General features: G+C 42.8%; 1 protein-coding gene across 5 annotated transcripts in view; it reads left to right on the top strand.

The window, feature by feature from the left end:
- KHDRBS3 (KH RNA binding domain containing, signal transduction associated 3) overlaps positions 1-24,386 on the top strand; it is a 189,826-nt gene that overhangs the window by 43,141 nt on the left and 122,299 nt on the right. For all 5 annotated transcript variants that reach the window (XR_008420084.1, XR_008420083.1, XM_019459778.2 and 2 more), the window contains exon 2: positions 19,819-19,937. Coding sequence is in view for 3 of the 5 variants with exons in the window: in XM_019459778.2 (XP_019315323.1) it covers positions 19,819-19,937 (119 nt within the window). In the remaining 2 variants the exon portion in view is untranslated. The remainder of the gene's footprint in view (positions 1-19,818; positions 19,938-24,386) is intronic.

The following is a 24,386-nucleotide window of genomic DNA, read 5'->3' on the forward strand; positions in this document are numbered from 1 at the left end:
ACTCAGATGAGGAATTGTCTGGAAAGGAAGCAGATGTCACCCTACCCTTGTGTCAGAGGCCGTCAGTCCCAGTTGTAGGTATTGCCTGTACTCAGGGAAGGATGAGGTACAAAGCTCATCACATATTTCCTAGAAGAAACAGAAAATAAAACTCAAAAAATCTGTAGTTTGCTAAAGGTCACATAACTACTTCATGGCAAAAATCAACACAGAACTCACATCTTAACATCATCGAAGACTTCTATGTATTCGTTTATTCATTTAGTACTTAACTATGTGCAAGGCACTGTCCTGAGTGGTGCAAGTTAGCCATGATTAAGACAGATCTGAACATTTAGAGTAAATGCTACAGAGTAGCATGGCGTGGGTGCTTTGGGAAGATGAGTAGAGCGGAAGCTTGTGTTAAGTATATTGCACTTGGATTAAATATTCCCTGTGAAGAATGTAACACCATTGCCGTTGCCCAAAACCTGGCCCTTTACTCAGATGTGGATTCGGTACCTATAACTTCCACTTAGCTCACTAGGCCAGGAAGGACCTTCCTGTGTTTGTGAACCTCCCTCGAAGATTAATTAAGACAAGGTATTTGAAAGTACCTACAATATTCTTGTCTGATATTCAGGAACCTCTCAAAAAACTCTGGCCCTCATCTCTTTCTCTGCTTATACTGCGTGCATCATAGTTTATGACAGAACAGACATTTAATGTGTAAAGTAGACACAAACAAAAACAGCACTGATTGAATTTTGAGCTTTGTTCCCTTTATTTTGTAACATTTTCTTTCTTAGGATTTAGAGCCTTTGAACATATTTGATTGGTGACTCATGAACATACGTAAAAGGTGTGATGCCCCCGGCATTAAGACTTAAAAGTCCACATAAAATGTTAGTCATGACACGTTTCTTGTGTCGGGCAAAACTTTCCTCTGTTGACTTATTATTTCTGTGAGTTGTAAAAGTCACTCTGGGAAGAAGCACCTGTAGCTCTTGAGTAAGAAACAAAGGACTTCAAAGAATGTTTAAACGATCTGAATGCATTTGAGGGGATAGGAATGAATTCAGCAGAGTTGAGCTGGAAGTGCATTAGAGGAAAGGAGATTTGAAATCACACATTTCTGTCCATCTTTCAGTCAGATTTTTATCTCTTTACCAGATGTCCAGAAATGTCGCTTCTCAATCCTTTTTATCGTGTCTTGTAGAAAAGTTGTCACGTAGGAATTTCTTTTTTGTTTGTTTCTTCGTTCATAAGTACCGTGTGACAGAATTTTGTTTAATGTTTAGTTTCAGAGTAACATGACCTTGTAGTCCCAAGAAGACATTTTGGGGTGCTGCTGTGCGGTGCTTCTCACTGGCCTGAAGTTTTATGTAGAATATGTGAGTTTGTTTTTTTTTCCATTAAAGATCATACTAGCACATCTTGTAATTTTTGCATGAATTGTTGAAGTTTTTAATTTGCCTCCCTCTTCTGATGTGGGTGGTTACCAGGCCTGTAAAGGGTCTCAAAAACCACTTTTCCTTTATCATATATTTTCATTCCTGTGCAGCTTTTTTATGGCATCTTTGTTTATTAGGGTAGTGTAGCCTTAACACAGACAGCGGTAGACGTGGAGTCGTCAGAGCAGAACAGCCATCGGGCACCGCTGCGGGATGGTGTCTCTCTTTTTCTGAACCGTGAATCTCTTGTGACTCCTGCCCTGGGTGAGTGCCAGGCTTCGCGGCCCATCCTGAAGGGACTGCGACTCAGCAAGGCCACACCCCAAGCCCTTCCTGACCTGTGTGCCTTCTGCCTACCTCCCGGCTCTGTCACCAGCCACATCCCCTTTGTACCTTATGCTCTTGTGGCTCTGTTGTTTCACAGTCTTTGCAGACATTACCGTGGATACATCTACAGAGTTTTACTCCTGCTGCCCCCATGCACAGGATGGGTGCCCCTCCACGTATCCAAGCCTATTCATTTAGGCTCCGCTAACATATTACATATTCTGAAGGTGCTCTTGATCTTGGACCTGGAAGTGTCTACTGCGTCCTTTAAATTTTGTAATGTTTCGGGGTGCCTGAGTGGCTCCGTCAGTTAAGCGTCCGACTTCAGCTCAGTCATGATCTCACGGTTTGTGACTTCGGGCCCCGAGTCGGGCTCTGTGCTGACAGTTCAGAGCCTGGAGCCCACTTCGGATTCTGTGTCTCCCTCGCTCTCTGCTCCTCCCCCACTCACACTGTCTCTGTCTCTCTCTCAAAAATAAATAATAAAACATTAAAAAATAATAGTTAAATTTAAAAAATCCTGTACTTTAAAAAATTTTTTTGTAATGTTTCCCTTGGACTTTTCTTAAAATGCTTAAACTTTATACTTTGGTGAGTGTCCACATGAATATCCTTGTTGAGAACAGGGTCAATATCATGATACTGTAGAGTAACATAGCCGCCGTTTGTTGAGCCCAGGGTTGCCTGACTCGGGTCCACGTGAACGTGTCCGTCCCACGCAGCTGCTGTCTAGTCATCGGGTATTTGTTAGGGAGCGCCCGTAGCATGCTGTAGGCTCTCAGTAAATTGCTGAATAAAAAACGAAAGTTTGAACTTCATGACATCTGTTTCTGCTGATCACGTGCCTTTTCACTTCCTTTCAAGTTTTTAGATGTATTGTGGGTCTGTGCTGTGGTAACTTCTAGCTACTTGAAGCTACTCACATCTTAATTAAAATGAAATAAAACTAAAAATTCAGTCAAACTAGCCACACTTCAGGTGCTCGGTAGCCACATGTGGCCTGTGACTAGTTACTGGACCCTGCATGGATAGATGTGTCCACCATCACAGAAAGCCCTCTTGGCGCTGGTCTGTGTGGTTTCGATCGCCTTCTAGATAGTCCCTCGCGCACATGTGCTATGAGCGTGTGACATGCTTCCAGGATAGGAATAAGGCAGTAGATGGCGTCATGTGGAAATACACCTGTCTATACTGTCATGGAACACTTTGCAATTTGCTGTTTCCTTTCTCGATAATCCTAGAGGCACAGTTTTCTGTCGATACTGTGCATATGCTGTTCTCTGAACTGTTCTCGGGAACCGCTCCTTCAGCCGGCATGCCACCTTCCCTGCTCTTTGGAGGGACACAGACCTGCTTTTGCTCAGGTCTGAGCTCGGAGAGCTGGCCAGGTCATAAATAGGGAATGTAAAGCCTAACCTGGTTGCCCTCGTTTAACTGCAGCTGGAAAGGTTCCCCGTTACGACGTGTGGTCTGCGGCTTACTCTCGCAGCTTCGAGGTAGCCTCCTGGACGGGAATTGCCTTGACCTTGCTGCCCTCCCGGTGATGCTTGCATAGCTCTTGCAGGTTGTACATCGTCGTCTTCTGCACAGTCTCCTTTCATTTCCACCTCAACCTAGTGAGAGGATAGGTGATCCCCATTTTAAGGTAAGGAGACAGAGTCTCAAGGGGGAGAAGTGACTCACCCAACTAGACCTTTAGCGGCAGGTGCGTTATGAGGTGCGTTATGAAGTGTTCAAGCTTCTCCAGCTTCATGATCAAGCTGTCCTGGCTTTACCACGCCCGTGTCCTCCCCGGTGCTTGGTTTGCTGACTGCAAGAGATCAGGAGTTGCTAGAACTCTGGTCTCTCTTGGAAATCTTTATCTCGAATTCTGATTATATTAATACTTAAACTTCTCATTGAAGTTCTATTAGCCTTGTCTTACATACCTCTGCCCATATTACCATGCAGAAATACGGAATGCGCAGGAGGTTAGAATCTGCTGTGCGTGGTGTTGAGGCGTGACTCTTGATGTCCATCATCAGTCCTCACAGCTCCACTATCCCTAATTGGTAGTTGAGGGGCCCGAGAGCCCCCTGACTAGCTTTTTTTCCCCCCTTTCTTTTTCCCAGGGTCATACTGTATGCAAGTGCTGGTCTGTGATTTGAACCTGTGTTTTTACTAGTTTCCTATCACTTCAGATCTCACTAAATTAAGCTCTACTTTCCATATCATCATTAATTTATAATCTCTTATTGCACGTGTCAAGAAGCTAGACATGGCGGTTGTCTGGAGGCTGTAGGTTAATATGCTGCTCTGGGAGTGCCATAAGCAGAAGCAGGTGACACATAACTCGATTAAGCGTTCACTTAGGGCTATTTTTGACTTTTCCTCTAAGCAACTTAATTTTATATTCATTTTATGCTATGTTTTGGCTTCATTTGTTCCCAAACTTGAGATCATGGAATTCCAGGGGCTTGGCTGGTTGTAGCATTTGTATGTAATACCTGTGATACGGTTTCTTTGTCGGAGGCATAATTAACAGTATGATTTGTACATCTACTGCCTTCTGGTATTCACAACACAGTTTGTAAACTTAATTAGTTCTTGGAATAGCAAATGTTTTGAAGATGATAAACACTTTCCCTCTGAATAATGTGTTGAATGGTTATATATTCATAGAAATTTACTCGGTGTTAACGCGAATCAGAATGCTGATAGGTATGTTTCTCAAGGTAAACATCACCTGCGGTTGCATATTCCCAGATTATATTGTGCTCCTCTGCTTTGCACAGGGGAAATCAGACATTTAGCTCAGATAATTCAGCCTCCAGGATATTCATTATGGTTCCACTGTATAGAGAACATCTCCGCGAATGCCGCTACGTACATGCTGTTTCTCCAAACAGAGGTGATCATTGTCGTGAGGACTGGGGGTGCAGGGGGGAGCGGACAGGCACACCACAGCCGGGCTCAGCACCTCTGCTCTCCGCTGGCCAGGACCTCTTAGGGGCCAAGGCAGTAAGCCAGACTGTGCTCTCAGTGGGTAAAGGAGATGCTGTTCAAGTGTGCTGTCTGCCCAGGAAGGCTGTGCGGCCTTTTTTTCAGGGCCTTATTACCTACCATTAATAAATCACTGGTCTAACATTTAATTATCTGAGTTTCCAAGCAACATGGAACTAGAAGAATCCAATCAGAAGAGGCTCAGTGCCATTAGATTAGTGACCCCTAACCCCAGGTGTTGGGGACAGCTCACACAGACCTGGGTTCTCCCCATTTTTATACATGAAGGAGTGAGGGCTCATTGATGCTAAGGGACTTGACTTGCTAGAGATCCTCTAGGATCCTTGCTAGAGATCCTTGCTAGGCCTCAGGCTCAGGCGACCCCTCTGACTCCTTTCCTCTGCCACTTCTCTGCCCTTTTCGGGCTCGATCGGGACCCTTAAGGGGCCGCCTGCAGGCCCAGCTTGGGATCTGGCACTTGGTACTTACACTCCCAGCCTGTTGATTCCCAGGTGCTTTCCACTGTACTTCCAGGAATTTACCAGGATGGTGAACCAGTCAGGGAGACAAGAGATCACACCAGGTATTTTCATAGAGAGGATTTACCATAAAGAATTAGTTGGGCAGGTGCCGGGTGGCTGGAAAAGCAAGTGTAGATACAGACAGGACACAGATGGGGGTCACACAAGCACTGCCACAGGCCTTCCCCCTCAGGGCCCGGGAAGCAAAGGACAAAACTTGGGGGAAGCTCCAAGGCCCAGTCAGTGTGGTTGCTCATGAAGCTTGAGGAGGGAGCTCCAGGGCCGGGGCTCTGAGCAGAGGGCCCTGGCCTGCTGAGGAGGTGCGGTGAGGGCGGTTCTGGGAAGGTGGGGGGGGGGGGGGTCACTGTCACTGGTGGAATCTGGAAACCGCGTGCGGCATGCTGCCAGGAACTGGAAGCAGAATGGGAAGAGTCAGGCCCCATCAGTCTCCCTCCTCTGGCGGCCGCCAGTGCCCACGGAGAGACCGTAGCTTAGGAAGTGGCATAGACGGTTTGTTTACAGAAGTGAGAGAGAGATGGGTCCTGTTCGTTTTGGTTAATTCACACCTTGGGAATTCTTAGAAGTTCATCAAGTCTAACTATGCTGTCCATGGAGAACACCGTCATTCTCTGTCATTCGCTCAATAAATATATTTTGGATGAATGGTATATTTATGGTGCATAACCAGGTACCAGGAGTATGATGATGAATAATAGAGTTTCGTGTGTGCGGGAGCTAGTCAGGGAGACAGATGATAAGGACGTGTGTAAATCCCAGGGTTGGAAAGAACGTCTGAGTTCATCTTGCCATCGGATGGTTGACTCCTGTCTGTGAACATTCCGGTCACGTGGGCCCAGCGTGTGTGAGGGAACTCAAAATCTCCTTAAGATCGCTAAGTTCCATCTTGGAAGCATGCTGTTACAAGAATCTTCATCTCTAGAATCAGACTGGTAGCTCCTTTCTCTCTAATTTCTACCTTTTAGTCATAATGGTGCTGCTGGCCTTTTTACTGACCAAATCTAATCCCTCTTATATGACATAGAGAGATATTTGTATATGTATTATTATTCTCTCCGGAATCGTTTCTCCTTTGGGATAAGTGTTTTCAGTTACTTCAGCTGGTTTTCCTAGACAGTGCTTTTCAACTTTTTCCCATGATTTCCTCCCGTACAGAGTCTTCTTAGACTTTTTCCCTAATGGTTCCTCCTCCCTATCCTAGGAAATAGTGGTACGTCAGTCACACTGCATTATCTGTTTATGTATTGTGGCCCATAGTTGCCATATAGACTGGTGGATTCTCGAAACTGGTCGAAGAGAACACTTCTCTGGACTCGTAGCTATGCTGTTGGCCTTTGTGTTCTCATCTTGGTTTGTTGCTCGTTCGTCGAATAGAGCAGCCAATTATCCCGCCTCCTGTGTTGAGGAAAAGAGGAAAGAAGACAGTCAGACGTCAACCTAAGATACTTATTGCCGGACTTTTCGTCCAAGTAAAGCCCTGTCCGTATCCTGGGGTTCTGCCTCATTTGCCCAGACGGGCCACGTGGGGCGGTTCTGTCAAGTAACAAGTAATCTGTAGACTCAGCCTTAAAGTAAATCAGCCAGTTGTCAGGAGATTTGACAGGTAGAACCCACTAGCCTGCATAATTGCTTAACTATATTCTTTATGGTTGAAGGTCAGAGTGAAAACAGACAAATACTATTGACTGGCCGTAGTGTAGTTGGTTTTTGTAAGGTCCCTAGATGATTTTAATGCACATTTTGGTTTAGAATGTGAGGGTCTGTTCCCAGCTTGACAAATACTTGTAAGAAAACTCCTAGTGAGAACGTCCACTGTGAAGAGATGGCCTCCGACTCATAAGGAGAAGCCACGTACACAGTGTAAGAGGGTCGCTCTCCCAGCTTTAAGTTGGCGTGGGAACGTTGTCCTCGTTTTCAGTCACTGTGTGTATCTGTGTTGGCTTTTCCTGTCCTCAGAAGCTGTGGCTGTTAAAGTGTTTACAGATTGATTTTTTATCAATGTCCCTCCTTCCTGGGATGATTAAATCTGAGTGACAACATTTTTATCTCTGTTATAATTGTATTTTGTTTAAAAAAAATTGCACTCTTCAAAAAGCGTTTTATGCCTGTTTGGCACTTTTCGGGTAGCTTAGAAGAACATTGAGTTATGAGGGAAGTATGGTATTTTTAGGCATCTTGTATGTTTTGTATTATATTAAGCTGTGGGGTTTTGTTTTGGTTTTGTGTTTGTTTATTGTAGCCACGCTCATTATTGTAGCGGATCCCTTGTAGTTTTGTTGAAATGCCTTTTACATCAGAGCAGATGTGTTCTTTGGGATCTAGTTGCCACCCTTGATCGTGCTGTTTATTTTTAGTGTTCTTTTTATAAAAGTGACCCTGTATCAGCGTATGAAAAATATGATTTAAAGCCTTAAGGATTATTTTCCCCCACTACTCTGATCTTTTTGCTGCACCAATAGGGACTGAGAATGATTATGAGACTGACCTAAAAATGTTATCTACAGCCATTGCATGATTATATCCTACTTTGAATTTATTTCATGTAGTCTGTCATAGCCCTAGCGTCTGTATTCTGTGTATCTAACCAATAGAAGATATTCATTGGTAATCTTATTAGATATGAAGGTAATAGAGAGCAAAATGCTTGCGTTATATGGTTGTTGTAGGATATCATTAGTGCAGTCATATTTCTATCTCCAAGTGTGGTAATGCCAGCAGGATAAATGAGAAAGACACTGAATCTTCACACAAAGGAAATGGGTTTTATAATGAGTACAGTCGGAACAGAACTAATCTCTTTCTTGGATCATTACTTCACCTAATCATAAAACCTTTTTTAATTCAAATCCTTGCAGGGTTCTAATTGGTGACCTCTGGAGCCTGATAATTGTTTAAGATGGCTGGTCTTTTGCAGTATACTTAATGATGTTTGCAATTAAAAGTGAGAAATGTGGTGTAACCCTCAGGCAGGTATAACTAAAAAGTAGATATTCCTTTTTTCAACCTTTGGTAGTTATTCCCATCCCTCCTTTCAGTAGTTACCAACTTAAACCGTGAATTAACTTCACGCAGTGTTTTCTTCCTTTAGTCTGTGGGTTTATCGGATCTTGATTTGACGAGCGCGTTGGGTGGTACGGAGGGTGGCACTGAAGCATTTGGAATGGCCACGGGGTCGGTGTGTCTGGGAAGGTGGGAGCTCCTCGCCGCTTTCTCTCGGCACCTTCCGGGCCCATCTACCCGCCTGCCTTATTTGGATGATTTAAGTGGAAGCTGAACCATTCCTTGCAGCCAGAGCCAATAAATACTTACTTCTGAACTCTCCTTACTACCAGATACGAAAACGGGTCAGTAGAAGAGACCTTTGCCAATATCAGCATCAGAACCGGCGAGACCCTGGGCAAAGCTGAGCCCCGGCCTTCGTGGTCCCCACCCCTCCGCATGACAGCCCCCTGAGAATTAGTTTGCACTGTTGTACGTTTGTTACCTCTTTAACTTCCTCTGTCGCTTCCGTTACATTTCTTAATGAATAGTGGATATTCGATAAATGCAGTCGACTGACTCTTCCTGTAGAATTCTGTTGAGTTGGTGGAGGTGGAGGTGGAAGTTATGTGCTCACCTGTGGGCTTGGGAGATTCTGTTCGGTTTGGAAGCCAAAGTTGTGCGGTGACTTGAGAAGAAACAAAACCTTCGAGAGCCCGTAATCCTGAAGTCTGGTGTCGGCTCTGCCACTTACTAGGTACAAGAGAAAAGGGGATACTGATCTCTGCCGCATCACTCTGAGGAGTCATGAGGACAAGACGTGTAAAGCCTCCAGCGTAGCGTCTAAGAGAAGTAGCTCTCCAACTTAGTAGACACCTCCTACCCGTTTTAGGGAACGTCTCGTCTCCAGTTTTCATTCTGTGGTCTTTATTGTTTTAAAATTGTGGGGCAAAAAAACCTTTGGCAGTTAGAAGTTTATTTTGAAAGTTGTTAGAATTTAGTACCAGAATCCGGTTAACCTACTTACTTCTGGAGGGCTTTGAGCCTTTCCCCTCGAGGCATTGAATGATCATTTCTTTTCCTTAAAAAACAAAAAAAAAATTGACAGAATTTTTGTAATAATTCTGAGTAGTGCTCAGAATTTTTTAGTTATGTGGGTTTGATTCTTTAGAACCTTATAGCCTTCATAAATTCTTTTTGAAATCCCTCTGTAATGAGATACGTGTTAATAAATCATTACAAATTAAACACTGTTATGAAGTGAGTGGGACTGGCCTCTGTTCTGTGTGTTACAGTTTTTAAAGCTGCGTGATAAACACTATTTCTTTTGATACTTCAGTAGCTTGGTGAGTTTCTGCAAAAATGAAATAATCCAAAACATTTTTTTTGTCACTCCAAATCAAGATCCCCGTGTTACAGTAGTACCAAGAAGCTGGAGGGAGCATAGCTTTAGGAATAGAGAACCGCTGTTGGGGTCCTGGATCTGGGCTGACTGTGGGGGCTCAGTGGAGTCCCTGGATGTCTCCAAGCAGCTCCCTTTCTGTACAGTGAAGAGGAGAGCTACTTTGCTGCAGTGTTACAAGGATTAATTAAATATCTGGAGGACAGTAAGTACATTCCCGCTGCCGATATTATCGTTACATTTTTGTTAAATTATCCATGATGGGTGGAATTAATGCCTTCCCTCCTCCCTCTTTATCAACCTTTCCTCCTTCCTGGAGGAATTTGACTTTCCTTTCTTTGTGTGTGTGTTTTAATCCTATGTGTTGTGCGTATATTTAAGGAGTGTTGTGCGTATTTGCTCCGTCTTTATAAAAGTTTACGTACGTCCACGCTTTCTTAGTATGTAGAGTATCAACTGTGTCCCACCTCCTGGATGGTATATGTATGTGTATTTCTGATGGGTCTATTCATCCTTATTAGGTAGTGATATGCATCTCTGCCCTGTTACGCCATTTATTTCTGTTTATGGAAGATTGTTTGCAAGATCGCGAGCTGTGTGAATCAGTCTAGCCTGGGCAGGTTTTAGTGTATTCAACTCTTGTTTGAATCTAATAGGTATTCAGTTAGGTTTGGATTGCTTAAATAAAATAATTCCTTAGTGAAAACATTTGTCACGGTGGAGGTTAAAAAATTTCTTTTCAGACCAGCAGCCACAGTTAACGTTTTAGTAATCTGTCAGATAGAATTTACAGTGGCTTTGAACACCATTTATATATCTTTTAAGATCAATTTAAATCCTCCAGCTGGGAGGTTGTATTATTTCGAAATAGATTTCTGAATGTTGAGCATGTAGTTACTCTTCCATGTGGGGGCTTCTCATTACTACAGATCCAGGCAGAGCCCTGTCCTCTGATCAGTTCATTCAGGGTCAAGGTGCTTGGAAGGGGGCATCTACTGACTGAACTTCTGTCCCCACTAGTACTTTATTGTGCAGGCTGACTGGTGCTATTGACCTATGACTTTTATGAACCTTTGAAATGAGTTTTTACTAAGTAGCTTTTAAACAACTAGTAAGATGGGGTTTGACATTAGAGAGACTTTGATGTTGATCCTTAACTACTTATTAACTAACTTTTGTCAAGCTTGTTAAGCATTTGTTTATTTATTTATTTATTTGTTTTAATGTTTACTTATTTTTGAGAGAGACAGAGACAGAATGAGAGTGGGTTGGGGCAGAGAGAGAGGGAGACACAGAATCCGAAGCAGGCTCCGGGCTCTGAGCTGTCAGCACAGAGCCTGACGCGGAGCTTGAACTCACGAGCTGTGAGATCATGACCCAAGCCGAAGCCGGATGCTCAACCGACTGAGCCACCCAGGCGCCCCAAGCTTGTTAAGCGTTTGAATATTCAGGGTCTTCTTCTGTAAAACGGACGTGATAGACCATAGATATGGCAGACTAGAGAGAGACTGTGAGTCACACACAGTGCCCTGTACTTGCTGAATCATTGTCACCAAAGTAATAATAATTAATTAGTACTGGTATAAGTGACCTCTAAAACAGCTTTCATTACTTTTCCAGTATTTTCTTGCATAGTGTCACGTGTGGTGAGCTCACGTGGAAAGCATTGCATGTAGAGGAGGTGCCAGAAACTCTTTAAAGACTCCTTTGGTTTACCAAAGATCTAGAGCTGGAGCACTGCCTTTCGCCTTACCAGGTCTCTTTCCACCCTCTCCGCCCTGCCCTGTGCCCAGGAGGCTGATACGAGGGACAGACGGATGATGGGAGGGTTGTCTGAGCAGCCACACCCACCCCCAGGTCAGTGCCTGCCCAGAAGGTTTCCAGCAGCAGATTGTCAGGAGGGAGAAGTGAGTTCAGAGTGCTTGTTGCCTTTGGCTTCTTCCCTGTTAGGTTACCACGTGCTTCCCTCTGTGACCCATCAGGCTGTCCTCACCCTCTAGTCTCTCTCTCTCTGCCTCTCTTTGCCCCTTCGTGCTTCATGTCTTAGGGCAATGACAGCTCCCTTCCTAACTAACCCCAGAATACTATGCCATTCTTTGTTGCTATTATTTTAGGTTCTCTGCACCTGTATGTATAGGCCTTTAGTTAAACCCTCTTCAGATTACTTAGTTTGAATGCCGGATGTTTCCCTTTGCAATCCTGTTTCTTGGGTCATTCACCCAGGAAAAGAACAGAGGCTCTAGGAATAGGCACAGTTGCAGAGTCTCAGGGTTTCTAGCTGACAGTTTCTGACACTAGAAGAAATTCCGCACGGGCTCAGCATAGGGACGGATGGACTCATTAACACAGTCTTTCATTGACCTGTTTTGTAGAGAATGCATTTTTTCCTTGGTAGAAGCACGGAGTACTACAGGCTTGATCGGGTTGTTAGCTAGACAAAACGTTTTAATGACCTGTTGGTGGAATATATTGGGAAAGGGTCCCACATTCAGAATCCTGGGTTTGAGTCTCAGTAATGTTGCTTGCAAACTCGGTGACTTTCAGAAACATATTTTCAAAGTTGTCTCATGTGAAATGTGAATAACGCTCACCAATTCTGGACTAGTGTCAGGATCACGTGAGATAAAGCAGTGAAAAGACTAAGTGAAAGTCAGGCTGTAAGCATGTATGTTTGTAATGATGCGTCCTTTTCAGCGTCTGTTCTTACAGCGTGTACCTGGGGGCCTCGCCACATGGCCGGCACTATGAAAGGGACCAAAAGGGGGGGACTGACAGTCTACTGGAGAAGACAGACGTTGAGCGGAGGTTAGAGCCATGGTGAACATCATGCCGGAGCGCCGTGTTTTCTTGGTGAACTAGAGTCGGCGTTCAAGGACAGCCTTTCTAGGAAGTAGAGTCCAAGTACAGACACCGGAGAGAAGACACTGCAGGGCAAACAGCGTGTTTGCAGCGTGTTCCAGTCTTGGGAGAGCAAGTTCAGAAGCCTCCATATGGCAGGGTGGGCATGGTGCTTTAGGATCTGTGGCCAGAGGCGGGTGTCACGGGATGAAGAATACAGAAGGGGACAGGAGCATGGGTATGTCCCTGTGTGTTTTCTCTGATTGGGTATTCAGTAGGCTTGACGCTTTCTCTAAATAGGAAGGCCTCGCCTTGCCTCTGATGGCTTTCTCAGCCCTCTTAGGTGCACATCAACTAAAAATAAACTGTCTGGTGCAGTCCCACATTTGTTCGTCCCGACAGACTGTTTTATTATCTAGCTATGTTTTAGACTTTCTCTCTCTCTCTCTCTTTCTCTCTCTCTCTCTCTCTCTCTCCCTCTTTCCCTCTCCCCCACTCTCCCTCTCCCTCTCCCTCCCCCTCCCCCTGTCTCCCTCTCCCTCTCTGCCTCTCCCTCTCTCCCTCTCCCTCCCTGTATCACATCCATTTCATTTGGTCCTGAGCTGCCAGATCACCTTTCCCTAAGGATGTCTCCCTTCACACCACCCCCAGCTAACAACTTTGAGTAGCTGCCTGTTGTTGCCGAACTGTTAGGATCTCAGTTTTGACCTTAAGAGCCTGGCCTGCCTTTTCCTGCTTTTCTCCTCACTTCTTCTCTGTGTTGGTCCAAGAGAATGACCCCTTTTCTCACCCTGCACCTGTTCAGTCTTTCTACAGGAACCCAGGACGTGGGGTCAGGAAATTGAGTTCATGCCTAGGCTTGTTCCCTAATGGGCTCTGTGATTGCAGGATCTTGTCATCATTACTCACCTGAACTCTTCCATTTTGTACCGTTAGAAGAGAAAGGGGAAAAATAGGTGATTCTATCGTGGTAAACTCCATCTATCAACTGTATAGTCTGACTAATTGAATGGGTGAATGTGAACTGGTGTTACACAGGGTTACTTACCTTCACTGAGCAATTCGTCATTTCTTTGTCTGACAAACTCCATCCCTTATCCTTTAGCACATATTTGTTAGCTTTTCGAGTGATCTTCCAAATTCCGCAGCTATTAGTCCCTTCTCTGCAGCACTGTGTACGTGCTATTAAATTTGTCCGTTCCCGTGCCACACATTCTCTATAGTCTGTTCCTAGCACCTCCTACAATTTCCTCAGTGTGTCAGAACTCAGTCAGGAGTTTTTGGGTAGATACCAGTCTTCATTGCCCACCCAAGTGAACCTCATTGCTTCTAAAATATTACTAGATTCTCAAAATGTTTTACATGTAATTTTCAGAAATATTATCTGTTGCTTCAGGTGAGATAAGCAGCCCGGGTAAATTCCCCATTAGTTTCAGTAAAATAATTCTTGAATCAAGAACCTAAAGTGAATGGTCAAGAGAGAGTAAAACTCTGGATTACTAGCCAAGATGCAGAATACAAGCATGGCCATTTCTGTGTACATTTTTGTTCTATTCTGTTAAAGTCTTTAAAATTTTTTAAATGTTTAAAAATTTAATTCTTTGTAAAATTGAATTGGTGAAAAATTCATTTTTCAAAAATTTTAAATAACGTAAAAGATACAGTGAAAAGCATCCTGTTCCCTATTTACTGTCCAGTGCATTCTCTTACGTCCGCTAGGTTACCACTGTTGCTAGCTTCTTATGTATAAGTAGGGAGACATTTTCTGTGAATATGAACATATATTCTTAGACTGTTTGATCCCGTGTGTGTGTGTGTGTGAGTGTGAGTGCACACACGTGTGTGCACAACCACACTGAACAGTGTATCTGGTGGAGATCTGTTTCTGTTCTTGCTCTTGTAAAGTAGCTGTACGCTGTTTCAGACTGTGGGTATATCCTAGCTTCTGAAACCAGGCTTCTCCCATTGATACACAGTTAGATGATCATCAGTGCTTTGCTGTTAGAGACGATGCCAAAATGGATAGCTTCGCACATAACATCTTACACTTATCTAAGTATATCTGTAGGGTGAATTCACAGAAATGGAGTTGCTCAGAAGGAGGAAAGTATCAATTTAGATGTGCTTGATTCTATGAGAGAATTTAAGCATTTTTTAATGAAAATTTACAGTGCTCAACATTTTTAATGTTTTAAATAAATATTGAAAATGTAACTTATGTAAATCCAAAGACTATTTGGCTGTTTTTTAGAGGATTAGTAGATTTTACTGTATTTGGTGGGTTAAAATAGAAAGGTAAGTGGCCATTGCTTAGGAAGCTCTGTATTAGCCCAAGGCAAAAACACACACAAAAAAGAAATGAACAAATAAAAAAGACATTCTAACTGACACTAGATTTCTGGGCTGACAGAAATTTGATGTCAAGCATTTGAAAAGATAACATTTTAATCCCCGACATCATCGAAAACCTAATCACACATTTCCTTATTGTTTCTGAGCTGGGAGATGGCATTGGTACATCGAACTGTGTGGTAACAAATGTAATCTGGGGATTAGTGAAAGTCAAGTCCCCCATGCATTCGACCTCAGAAACCTGATTAGATTTTCTCTATGGTTGGTCTTCACTGGCTACAATTAACTAAAAGGTTATGTCCACCTTGGTGGTGTCAGCTATGTTCTCTTCCCTTCCCTAGAGAAGATCAGTGAGGTGGTCACTTGGGTTTTGGAAAATAAAACTCCCAGTTAGGGACAGGCATAAATACCAGAAAGCTGTTCCATGATTTCATAGATCACGTACAATACCCCTGCCTTTTTTTTTTTTTTTTTTTTGCATTGTTTATTAAATGTAATTTCATGATTTTTCATGAAAACATCAAACTACTTATTATAATTCTCAATCAACTGGAAAACCGAGACTTGTTGACTGAATGAATAGTGCCTAGAAAACACACACACACACACACACACACACACACACACACACACACACAAACGCGTGCGCGCGCAATTTGAATTTGGTAGCTGGAGGGCTTTGGACAAGTATAGTGGCCATGATTTAAGTGAGGTGTGTTTGACCCCAGGCACGGGATTTGGCTGCTTCTATTGCTGTGTGGTGTTTTAGTTCCACTACCTGGAGACCAGCATGCATGTGGTGTGGCATCAGGCTTCAACAATTTTCAGATAAGTCTTAAACAGTGAAATATTATATATTAACATAATTCAAAGCTTACTTAAGGTAGCAAGATATTTTAGCAACATAAGATTTTCAGAGTTGACTGTCTAGAGAAGGAAATTACGTAGCATATATTTTTTAAATTTTTATTTGCCTTTTCAAAGTCATAGGTGTATCTCAAATAATTTTTTTCTAATTTTTTAACCTTTATAGATTTTACGTGGTACTTAAATTGTTTCATATCATTGATGCAAGGAATAACATTTGAATGTTGATTATGGAATTATATATTATGCTTATAAGTTTTCACAAATCATAAAAATACAGTGTGATTTGAAAATAGGTAATTACGGGGCGCCTGGGTGGCTCAGCCGGTTAAACGTCTGACTTCAGCTCAGGTCATGATCTTAGGGTTCGTTGAGTTTGAGCCCTGTGTCCGGCACTGTGCTGACAGTGCGGAGTCTGCTTAAGATTCTGTGTTTCCCCATCTCTCCCTGCCCCTCCCCCACTCATGCTCTGTCTCCCTCTCCCTCTTTCTCTCCCTCTCAAAAATAAATATTTAAAAAAACAGGTAATTACACTTATATTAATGAACATTTATGTTCATTAAATGTTCCTTGTTTTCTTTCTACAAAGTTTCAGTATATCTAATTTTGTTGAATCTTTTATGCTAAAGGCATTTCCAGTTATACCATAAATGCATAAGTAAAAATGTGGAATGAATTTTCTTCTAATTAAAGCTGAAGTCGTGAATTGTTATACTCGATGGAGCAGATAAAGTGTGACTTATTGTTCTTTACTGAGGAAAACAAAACTAGGTTAGCTTATTTCCACCAGTAGTTCTAGTTTCCAAACCCCATGTGTGTGTGCATATGTGTGCGCGTGTGTGTGCATATGGGCATATGCATATGTGTTTATTTGTGGAAAACTTCTGGAAGAGTATATAAAATTGTTATAACCATTACTTCTGGAGTATTGGTATAGGAGAAACCTTTTCTTTTAAGTTTATATCCTGTTGCACCGTTTTAAATTTTTACCATGTATATATTGTACTTTGAGAGAAGAAAGTCAAAAGTACTCTTAAAAGGTTTTCTCAACAGCAGTTAACAAGGATTATCTAAGTACGTCTTTGCATTTCACGCCCGTCTATTTTCATGCAGATTCATTGTTCCCATACAGATTCTGTTTTGAGTCAGTTTCCAGGATCAAAACCTAGGATAACACAAGAAAGCAGACAAAATAATCCATTAGTTTATTTGGAGGCTTCGTATTAATCTTGATTCTTGGACGCCTTGGTCAGAAGCTGCAGAGCTGATGTCTTTTCCTTTCTCTCAGTCGTTCTTTTTGTCTTCAGGACTTTTCCTGCTTGCCCCCATCTTCCTCCCACCACCTTATTAATCCCTGTCGTATGGGGTTTCCTGACACCAGTCAATTCTCCAGCACCAGCTGCGTGCCCAGCAATTCGATCCAATTCAGTGCTGACACCGACTCCTGGAGGTAGGGCAGACCCCGCAGAGTGAGGCCCGCATCCCACAAGGCCACCCCACTTCAGAGGTCAGCTGCAGGTGGGGTGCCCGGGCCACCCACACTGCCGTCTGACGAGCCGCAAGTTTGGGGGTTCCATGACCTGTCTTCAGGTCGGGTAATTCGCTAGAGTGACTCACAGGATTCTCAAGAAAGCATTTTACTCACCGTTGTGGTTTGTTCTAAAGGCTACAAGTCGGGAACAGCCAAACAGAAGGAGGGGATCCAGGGCAAGGTGTTGGGGGAAGCGCTTGGAGCTCCCATGCCCTCTGTAGGCACACCACCCTCCCAGCACGTGGTTGTGTTCACCAGCCCGGAAGCTCCCCAGATTCTGTTGTTGAGGGGGTTTTACAGTTTTCGTGATGCGGACACAGTTGATTAAATCATTGGTCATTGGTGATTGAACTCCCATTTCTAGCTCCTCTTCTGTCCCCACAGGTGGGAGTGCTGAACGTGCCAGCTTGGCCCTTGCTTGTTTTTCCACATGGTTGGCTTTTCTGGCAAGTGGCCCCCTTTTCCTCCAAGAGTCATCTCGTTAGCATAAAGGCAGGTATGGCTGAAAGGGGCTTGTTAGGAATGATAAAATGCACTCCTATCACTCAGGAAATTTGTAGGGTTTTAGGAGGTCTGTGCCAGGAACTTGGGACAAAGGCCAGATATATATTTTTCATCGCGTCCCACATATACACTGACTTTCTACCGTGCATTGTTAAGGAACAATTTATTCTGACACTTGTTAAAATGGTGAGGAGGACCTTATTCAGAACTGTCGTGATAGGTGTCAAGACTGTCACTGTGGAGGCGAGAGATCAGGTCTAGCTCTGCATACAAGTAAGACAGCTGGGGGGTTAGTGCTAATGAGCGGAATGAAGGGGTAGGTGGATGGACAATTATCGCGAGGAGGCGTCCCCGCCACCCGGCTCCTCAGTGGTGACGGCAGCCTCCAGATGTAAGCAGATCCTCCTTTTCTCCTGAGGTGCCATGAAAATCTTATTTTCTGTCTCAAATGACAGAAGCCGTGGTGGGCGAGCCTGCAGTGGCACACTGTCTTTCTAGTTAGACAAACCTGGAGAGAAATCCTACCTTTATCATTTATTATTAGCAAAGTAACCTTTCTGAGCTTCCTGTTTGCCTGAGGATTGAATTATGTCTTGACTGTGGCCTATTTTAAATACTGGTATTCCTAGCCCCGCAAGCAAAACGAACGAAGGTGTGCGCCCTTTGTACAACCAACGCCGTCTTTGGGCCTTCTCCGTGTTGGGTAGGTTGTGCCCGGCCTGCGGAGGGAACAGTGCGTGTACACACTCAGCCAGCGCTCGTTCAAGCACCTGTTGGTGTTCTTCTTAAGCAGCCAAACGCTACAGGCAGCAATGAGGAGAAACCGCGTACTGATGTTTTCCAAGATCTGGAAGGTACGCAGAGTGTGTGCTTTGTGGGAGACATTCGTTGAAGGAAGAAACAGACTTTTATGTAAAATTTATGTTCCAGTGCGAGAATGTCTTGGTCCGCTTGGGATGTATAGCAGAATACCGTAGGCTGGGGAGCGTGGACACCGCACAAGTTTCTTTCTCACGGTTCTAGAAGCTAGAAGTCCAAGATCAACATGCCTGCAGATTCAGTGTCATGTGAGGGCTCACTTCCTGATTCATAGATGGCAGTTTTCTCGCTGTGTCCTCATGTGGCCGTGGGGGTGAAAGAGGTGTGGGGGCTCTTTTTCACAAGGCACTAATCCTTTTCATGAGGGCGCCACCCCCCTGATTTGATCACTTCCCTAGAGCCCCATCTCCTAAGACCATCACATCCGGGGTGAGGATTGCAACATATGAACGGGGGGCACAAACGTCGTTCTGTAACAGAGATACAGTATGGAGGAACCACATTTTCTTGTCATCTAGGAGTTACGGTAGAGTTGTACGTAGAGTGTTTTGTGAGTATCGAGGTGGAAGTGACCGGTTCTTCCCCTCCTGCCCCATTGGTGAGAGGGATAGTCACACATAAAAAATAGTGTTTGATGTGGCTGAATCTTGAAGGAGATGTATGAAATTGAAATAATAACATTATAGGTAGAGAAAGGAACGTGAGGGAAGACTGGAGTGTATAGTTGATCCGTGTCGCTTACGAGGAGGGTAGATTTGGTTGGGGATGTCAACTGACAGAAGCCGTCTAGGGCTTTTAATGCCATCTGAAAGAATCAGTTCCTGCTGGTGTGAGCCTTGGAGAGCCAGGAGGAGCCGATAAATAGGGAGTCATATCCTTGTAACGCTGAACGGAGAATACTCTCTGGCTTTTCTTAGCTATTTGAGCAGCCTCTGTCTAGGATTCCAGAAGGCCCCAAGAAAGTTCGTTTTGTTTGTGTCTGTTTTATAACTGGTTCGTTTTGCTTCCTTCATTAGCATGGGCTGTGGAGATTGGACTTGTCAGAGCCATGGTTTATGCCTTTTTCCTGCTGTACTGGCGAGGAACGATTGGTAAAATGGGGAACGTGTCGTCACTTGAAAAACTCCTATTGATCTGATGGTCCGTATTTCTGTCTTTGGTTTCATGCCGCAGTAGAGCTAGTGAGAACTCCCAACCTCTGGGGTTTAAGTCACATACTTCATGGTTATCTTTTTTCCTCCACAGAAATAGAAAAGTTTCAGAAAGGAGAAGGCAAGGACGAAGAAAAGTACATCGATGTGGTGATTAATAAGAACATGAAGCTGGGACAGAAAGTGTTAATTCCTGTAAAGCAGTTCCCTAAGGTAAGACAGTGAGGTCTGCAGGTGTGGTATGCCTAATCCCAAGGGAGCAGGTGTTTAATTTGTATCGTTTGATATTTTCTCGAGGCGTCTTCCCTTAGCATAGCCCTCCTTCACCTCACACCAGCACAGAGGTACTTGTGAAGTTAATGAGAAACTTATTTAGTGATCTTATCTTTTCTGATTGACTTTAGTGTGAGTTAAGGAGCCCTAAGGCGTGTTTCTGAGTCATACCAGTGATGTGACTTTGGATGACCTACAGAACTAATTTTTCGACTTTAGCTGCTTCATTTGTAAGAGGCTGGATTGTTAAGAATTAAATAAGATTATCCATAGTAAATGCTTAGCACAGGGTTTAAACACATAAATGTTCAAAATATTATCTACTCTACTCTGTTCTAGAAAAATATTCTATTTTTCGTGTATTGCAAATGTTGTATTATTCAGCATGATTATGATAGGTGCTTTAAAGTCTCTCTTTGATTCTGAAATCTTGATCATTTTCGATTGGGCATGACTTGATAACGTTGATACTCTTTTCATCCTGTTTTTCTTTCTTTTGAGAGTTCATGTACTACATGATTTATGCCTACTGTTTGTATACATCAGTAGTTCATTTCTTTTGATTGCCGAATAGTAGTCCCGTTACTTGAATATGCCACAATTTACTTATTCGTTGCAAATGAATTATAGATTAAATTGCTGTGAACATTTTCATACAGGTTTTCATACATTTTGTGACGATATGTTTTTATTTCAAGGAAATACTTAAGATTTAAATTACTATGCACTTAATTTTACAAGAAATTGCCATACTTTTTCCCAAAGTGATTGTACCTTGTTACATTTCCAGGAACAGTGCCAGCCAGGTGTGGTGGCTCTGTGTCGTCATCAGTGTCTGATGTTCTCAATCTGTTGAATTTTAACCGTCCTCATTGTATATTGGTATTTTCTTGTGGTGTTAATATGCATTTCCCTGATGATTAATGATGATGTGTGCATTTCACGTACCTACTGGCCATTCACGTATCTTTTTGTTTTCTTCATGTTTATTTATTTTGAGAGAGAGGACGTGTGAGCAGGGGAGGGGCAGAGAGAGAGGGAGAGAGAGAATCCCAAGCAGGCTCCCTCCCCGCTGTCAGTGCAGAGCCTGTGTGGGGCCTGATCCCACGAACCGTAAGATCATGACCCGAGCTGAGATCAAGAGTGGGACACTTAATTGACTGAGCCACCCTGGCACCCCCATGCATCTTCTACTTTGAAGTGTCTTTTTGAGTCCTTTGTCTGTTTGTAAATGGGATGCATGTGTTCTCATCATTGAGTTGTAGGAGCTTTCTTATATGTCCTGGATATAAGCCTTTTGTTAGACATGTTTTGTGAGTATTTGGCTCAGTCTGTGGTTTTCCTGTTACAGTCTTCCTAGTGTCTTGTGAGCAGCAGAAGTTATTAATTTGATGATGCCTAGTATATCAGGTTTTTTCTTTTCTTTTCTGATTATTACCTTCTGTGAACTAACAAATTGGTGACCTCAAAGGAATGTTAGCGTTGTCTTGAAGCTATAAATCTCGTCTCCTGTGTTTCCTCTAAAAGCTTTACCATCATAGCTTTTAGCTTTAGGTCTGTGGTACATCGGAAATTATGTGTATGTTGTGATACTAAAAGGTCAGAAGTTCTCTCCATACGGATATCTGGTTTTCCAGTACCGTTGTTTGAGAGATGCTTTCCTCCCACTGACTGTGTTGGGACCTTTGATGAAAATCACAGGACTACGTAAGCGAGAGTCCTTTGTGTGCAGTGTCTTTTTCACGTCGATCATCTGTTCATGGATCCTTACGCCACTTCCATACTGTCTCCGTCACTGTAGCTTTTTGTAATAAGACGCCAAGTTAAGTGATGTGGCCTGTTCAACTTCGTCCTTCTTTTTTCAGGATAGCTCAGATATAGGTCCTTTGCAATTCCACGTAAGGTTAAGAATTATTTCATTAATTTTCACAAAAGACTCTGCTGGGATAATGATTGCAGCTGCACGGTATCTGTGGATTAGTTTAGGGAGATATGACATGTTAGCAACATTGAATCTTCTCTTCCTTGAGATGGTATATCTTTCCATTTGTAGATTTTTAATTTCTATCAGCAGCATTTTGTACCTTTCAAGATAAAGGTCTTACTTGTTTTTTAATTTATTCTTAAATATTTTATGTTTTTTGATACTATTGTCAAATGAATATTTTAAAATTTTGTTTTCTAATTTTTAACCTTCTAGTATAAAACTTTGTAAGTTGACCTTGTATTCTGCTACCTTGCTGAATTCACTTGTTTTAGTGAGTTGTTTCACAGATTCCTTAGGATATGCTGTGTGTGTAATCTTATCACCTAAAGTTTACTTCTTTCCTTCCTTCCTTCCTTCCTTCCTTCCTTCCTTCCTTCCTTCCTTCCTTCCAGTTTTTATGCTTGTATTTATTTAGCTTGCATTATTGTATTGGCTAGTATCTCTAATGCTTGAGTACAAGTAGTGTGATTAGACCTTCTTCCCTTTTTCCCAAAATAGAAAGCATTAAGAGTGGTAACAGCCATGGGTTTTTGTAGATGCCTTTTGTTAGGTCGAGGGAGTCCCCTTCTAGCTAGTTTTGCTGAGATTTGATCCTGAGTAGGTGATGAATTCTGTTAAATGCCTTTTCTATGTCTATTGAAATGAACACAGAATGTTATTCCATTACACTGTTAATGTAGTGAATCTTATTGATTGATCGTCTAAATTAAACCACCTTTACATTTCTGAGTTAAACCCTACTTATTATTATCCCTTTTATATATTGTTGGATTCAAGTGCATCATGTTCATGAGCAATACTGGCCTATATATATATTTTTTTCACATATAACATCTTTGTCAGATTTTGATCTTAGTGTTATGCCAGATTCATAAAGTGAGAAGTACTCCTTTCTTTTTCTTTTTCTTTTTCTGTTTCTTTTTGTTCTTTTCCTTTCTTTTCATTTTTCTCCCTTCCCTTCCCTTCCCTTCCCTTCCCTTCCCTTCCCTTCCCTTCCCTTCCCTTCCCTCCCCTCCCCTCCCCTCCCCTACCCTCCCCTACCCTCTCCTCCCCTCCCCTCCCCTCTCCTCCCCTCCCCTCCCCTCCCCTCCTCTCTTCTCCTCTCCTCTCCTCTTCCTACTCCCAAAGAATATAAGTTTGGTGCTGTTTTGTCCTCAGTATTTGATAGAATTCAGCAGTGAAACCATATGGGCCTGAAGTTTGATGGTGAATTCAGGGTCTTTAAATTTTTTTTTTTAATGTTTATATATTTTTGAGAGAGAGACAGTGTGAGCAGGGGAGTGGCAGAGAGAGAGGGAGACACAGAATCTGAGGCAGGCTCCAGGCTCTGAGCTGTCAGCACAGAGCCCAATGCGGAGCTCAAACCCACAAACCGTTAGATCATGACCTGAGCTCAAGTCAGCCACCCAGGCACCCCATAATTCAGTTCATAGTTAATTATGGCACTAATGAGAATTTTTTAATCTTTTGTGATCTTTCTCTTCCTCCCCAAAGGGATTTGTCCATTTCATCATAATATTTTAACTGTAATTTTTTTAAATGCTTTTTTTATGACCCTTTCTCTCCCCACCTTTGGAGAGCAGTTACATATGTATTCAACCTTTTGATATTCTCAAAACGGTTCCTGTGGCGTTTTCCTCTTTTATTATAGTTTCCCCCATCCCATCCCCCACTCTTCAGATTGGATTTCTACTGTCTTATCTTAAACTCAGGGATTATCAAGTATTGTAGTGATCTGTTTCAGAATTTATTATTTGATTCATAGATAAATGTGTGTGTAAAAAAATTTCTCTGCTGGGATTTTCTGCTTTTTATTCGTTAGAGGTGTTAACGTTATTTTGTGTTATTGAGCACAGTTAACATAGGTGCTTTAAAGTCTCCAGTTCTAAAATCTTAGTCATCTTGGATTTGACCTGAATTGATAAGCTTTTCTCTTGATAATGAGTCATATTGTTACAACTTTTTGCATGTGAGTAACTTTGGATTGTATCCTGGGTGTTTTGAGTGTTATCTTGTCAAAACACTGGATTCTATTCTGTTTCTTGAGGAATGTTGGTAATTTTGGATCCAAGACCACAGACTTGTTGGGTGGCATACAGATCTCAGTTCTGTTCTTTTCTTAGTTTGACTTTTGTGTTTGTTTTTGGCATACATGGTCCTGGGGTTACCAGAGATTTGGGTGCATTTTTGTACAAACTTGGAGGCTCCTCGTCTCCGGCTGTCTTTCCTCATATCCCTCCCTCACATTTCCTCACTGTGCTTGCCTCAGACTCTGCCATTCAGGCTAAAAACTCTAACATCAGTAAATATGCCCAGGCTGTTCCCTTCTTCCGAGCTTTGACTCCCTTTCAGAATCCCCTTGTTTTGGTCATTCTCCAGAGGCGTCAGATAATTGGTTTTTG

The sequence above is a fragment of the Panthera pardus genome, unplaced genomic scaffold (assembly GCF_024362965.1).
Source record: "Panthera pardus isolate Hobbes unplaced genomic scaffold, ASM2436296v1 HiC_scaffold_7, whole genome shotgun sequence".
NCBI classification, from domain to species: Eukaryota; Metazoa; Chordata; class Mammalia; order Carnivora; family Felidae; genus Panthera; species Panthera pardus.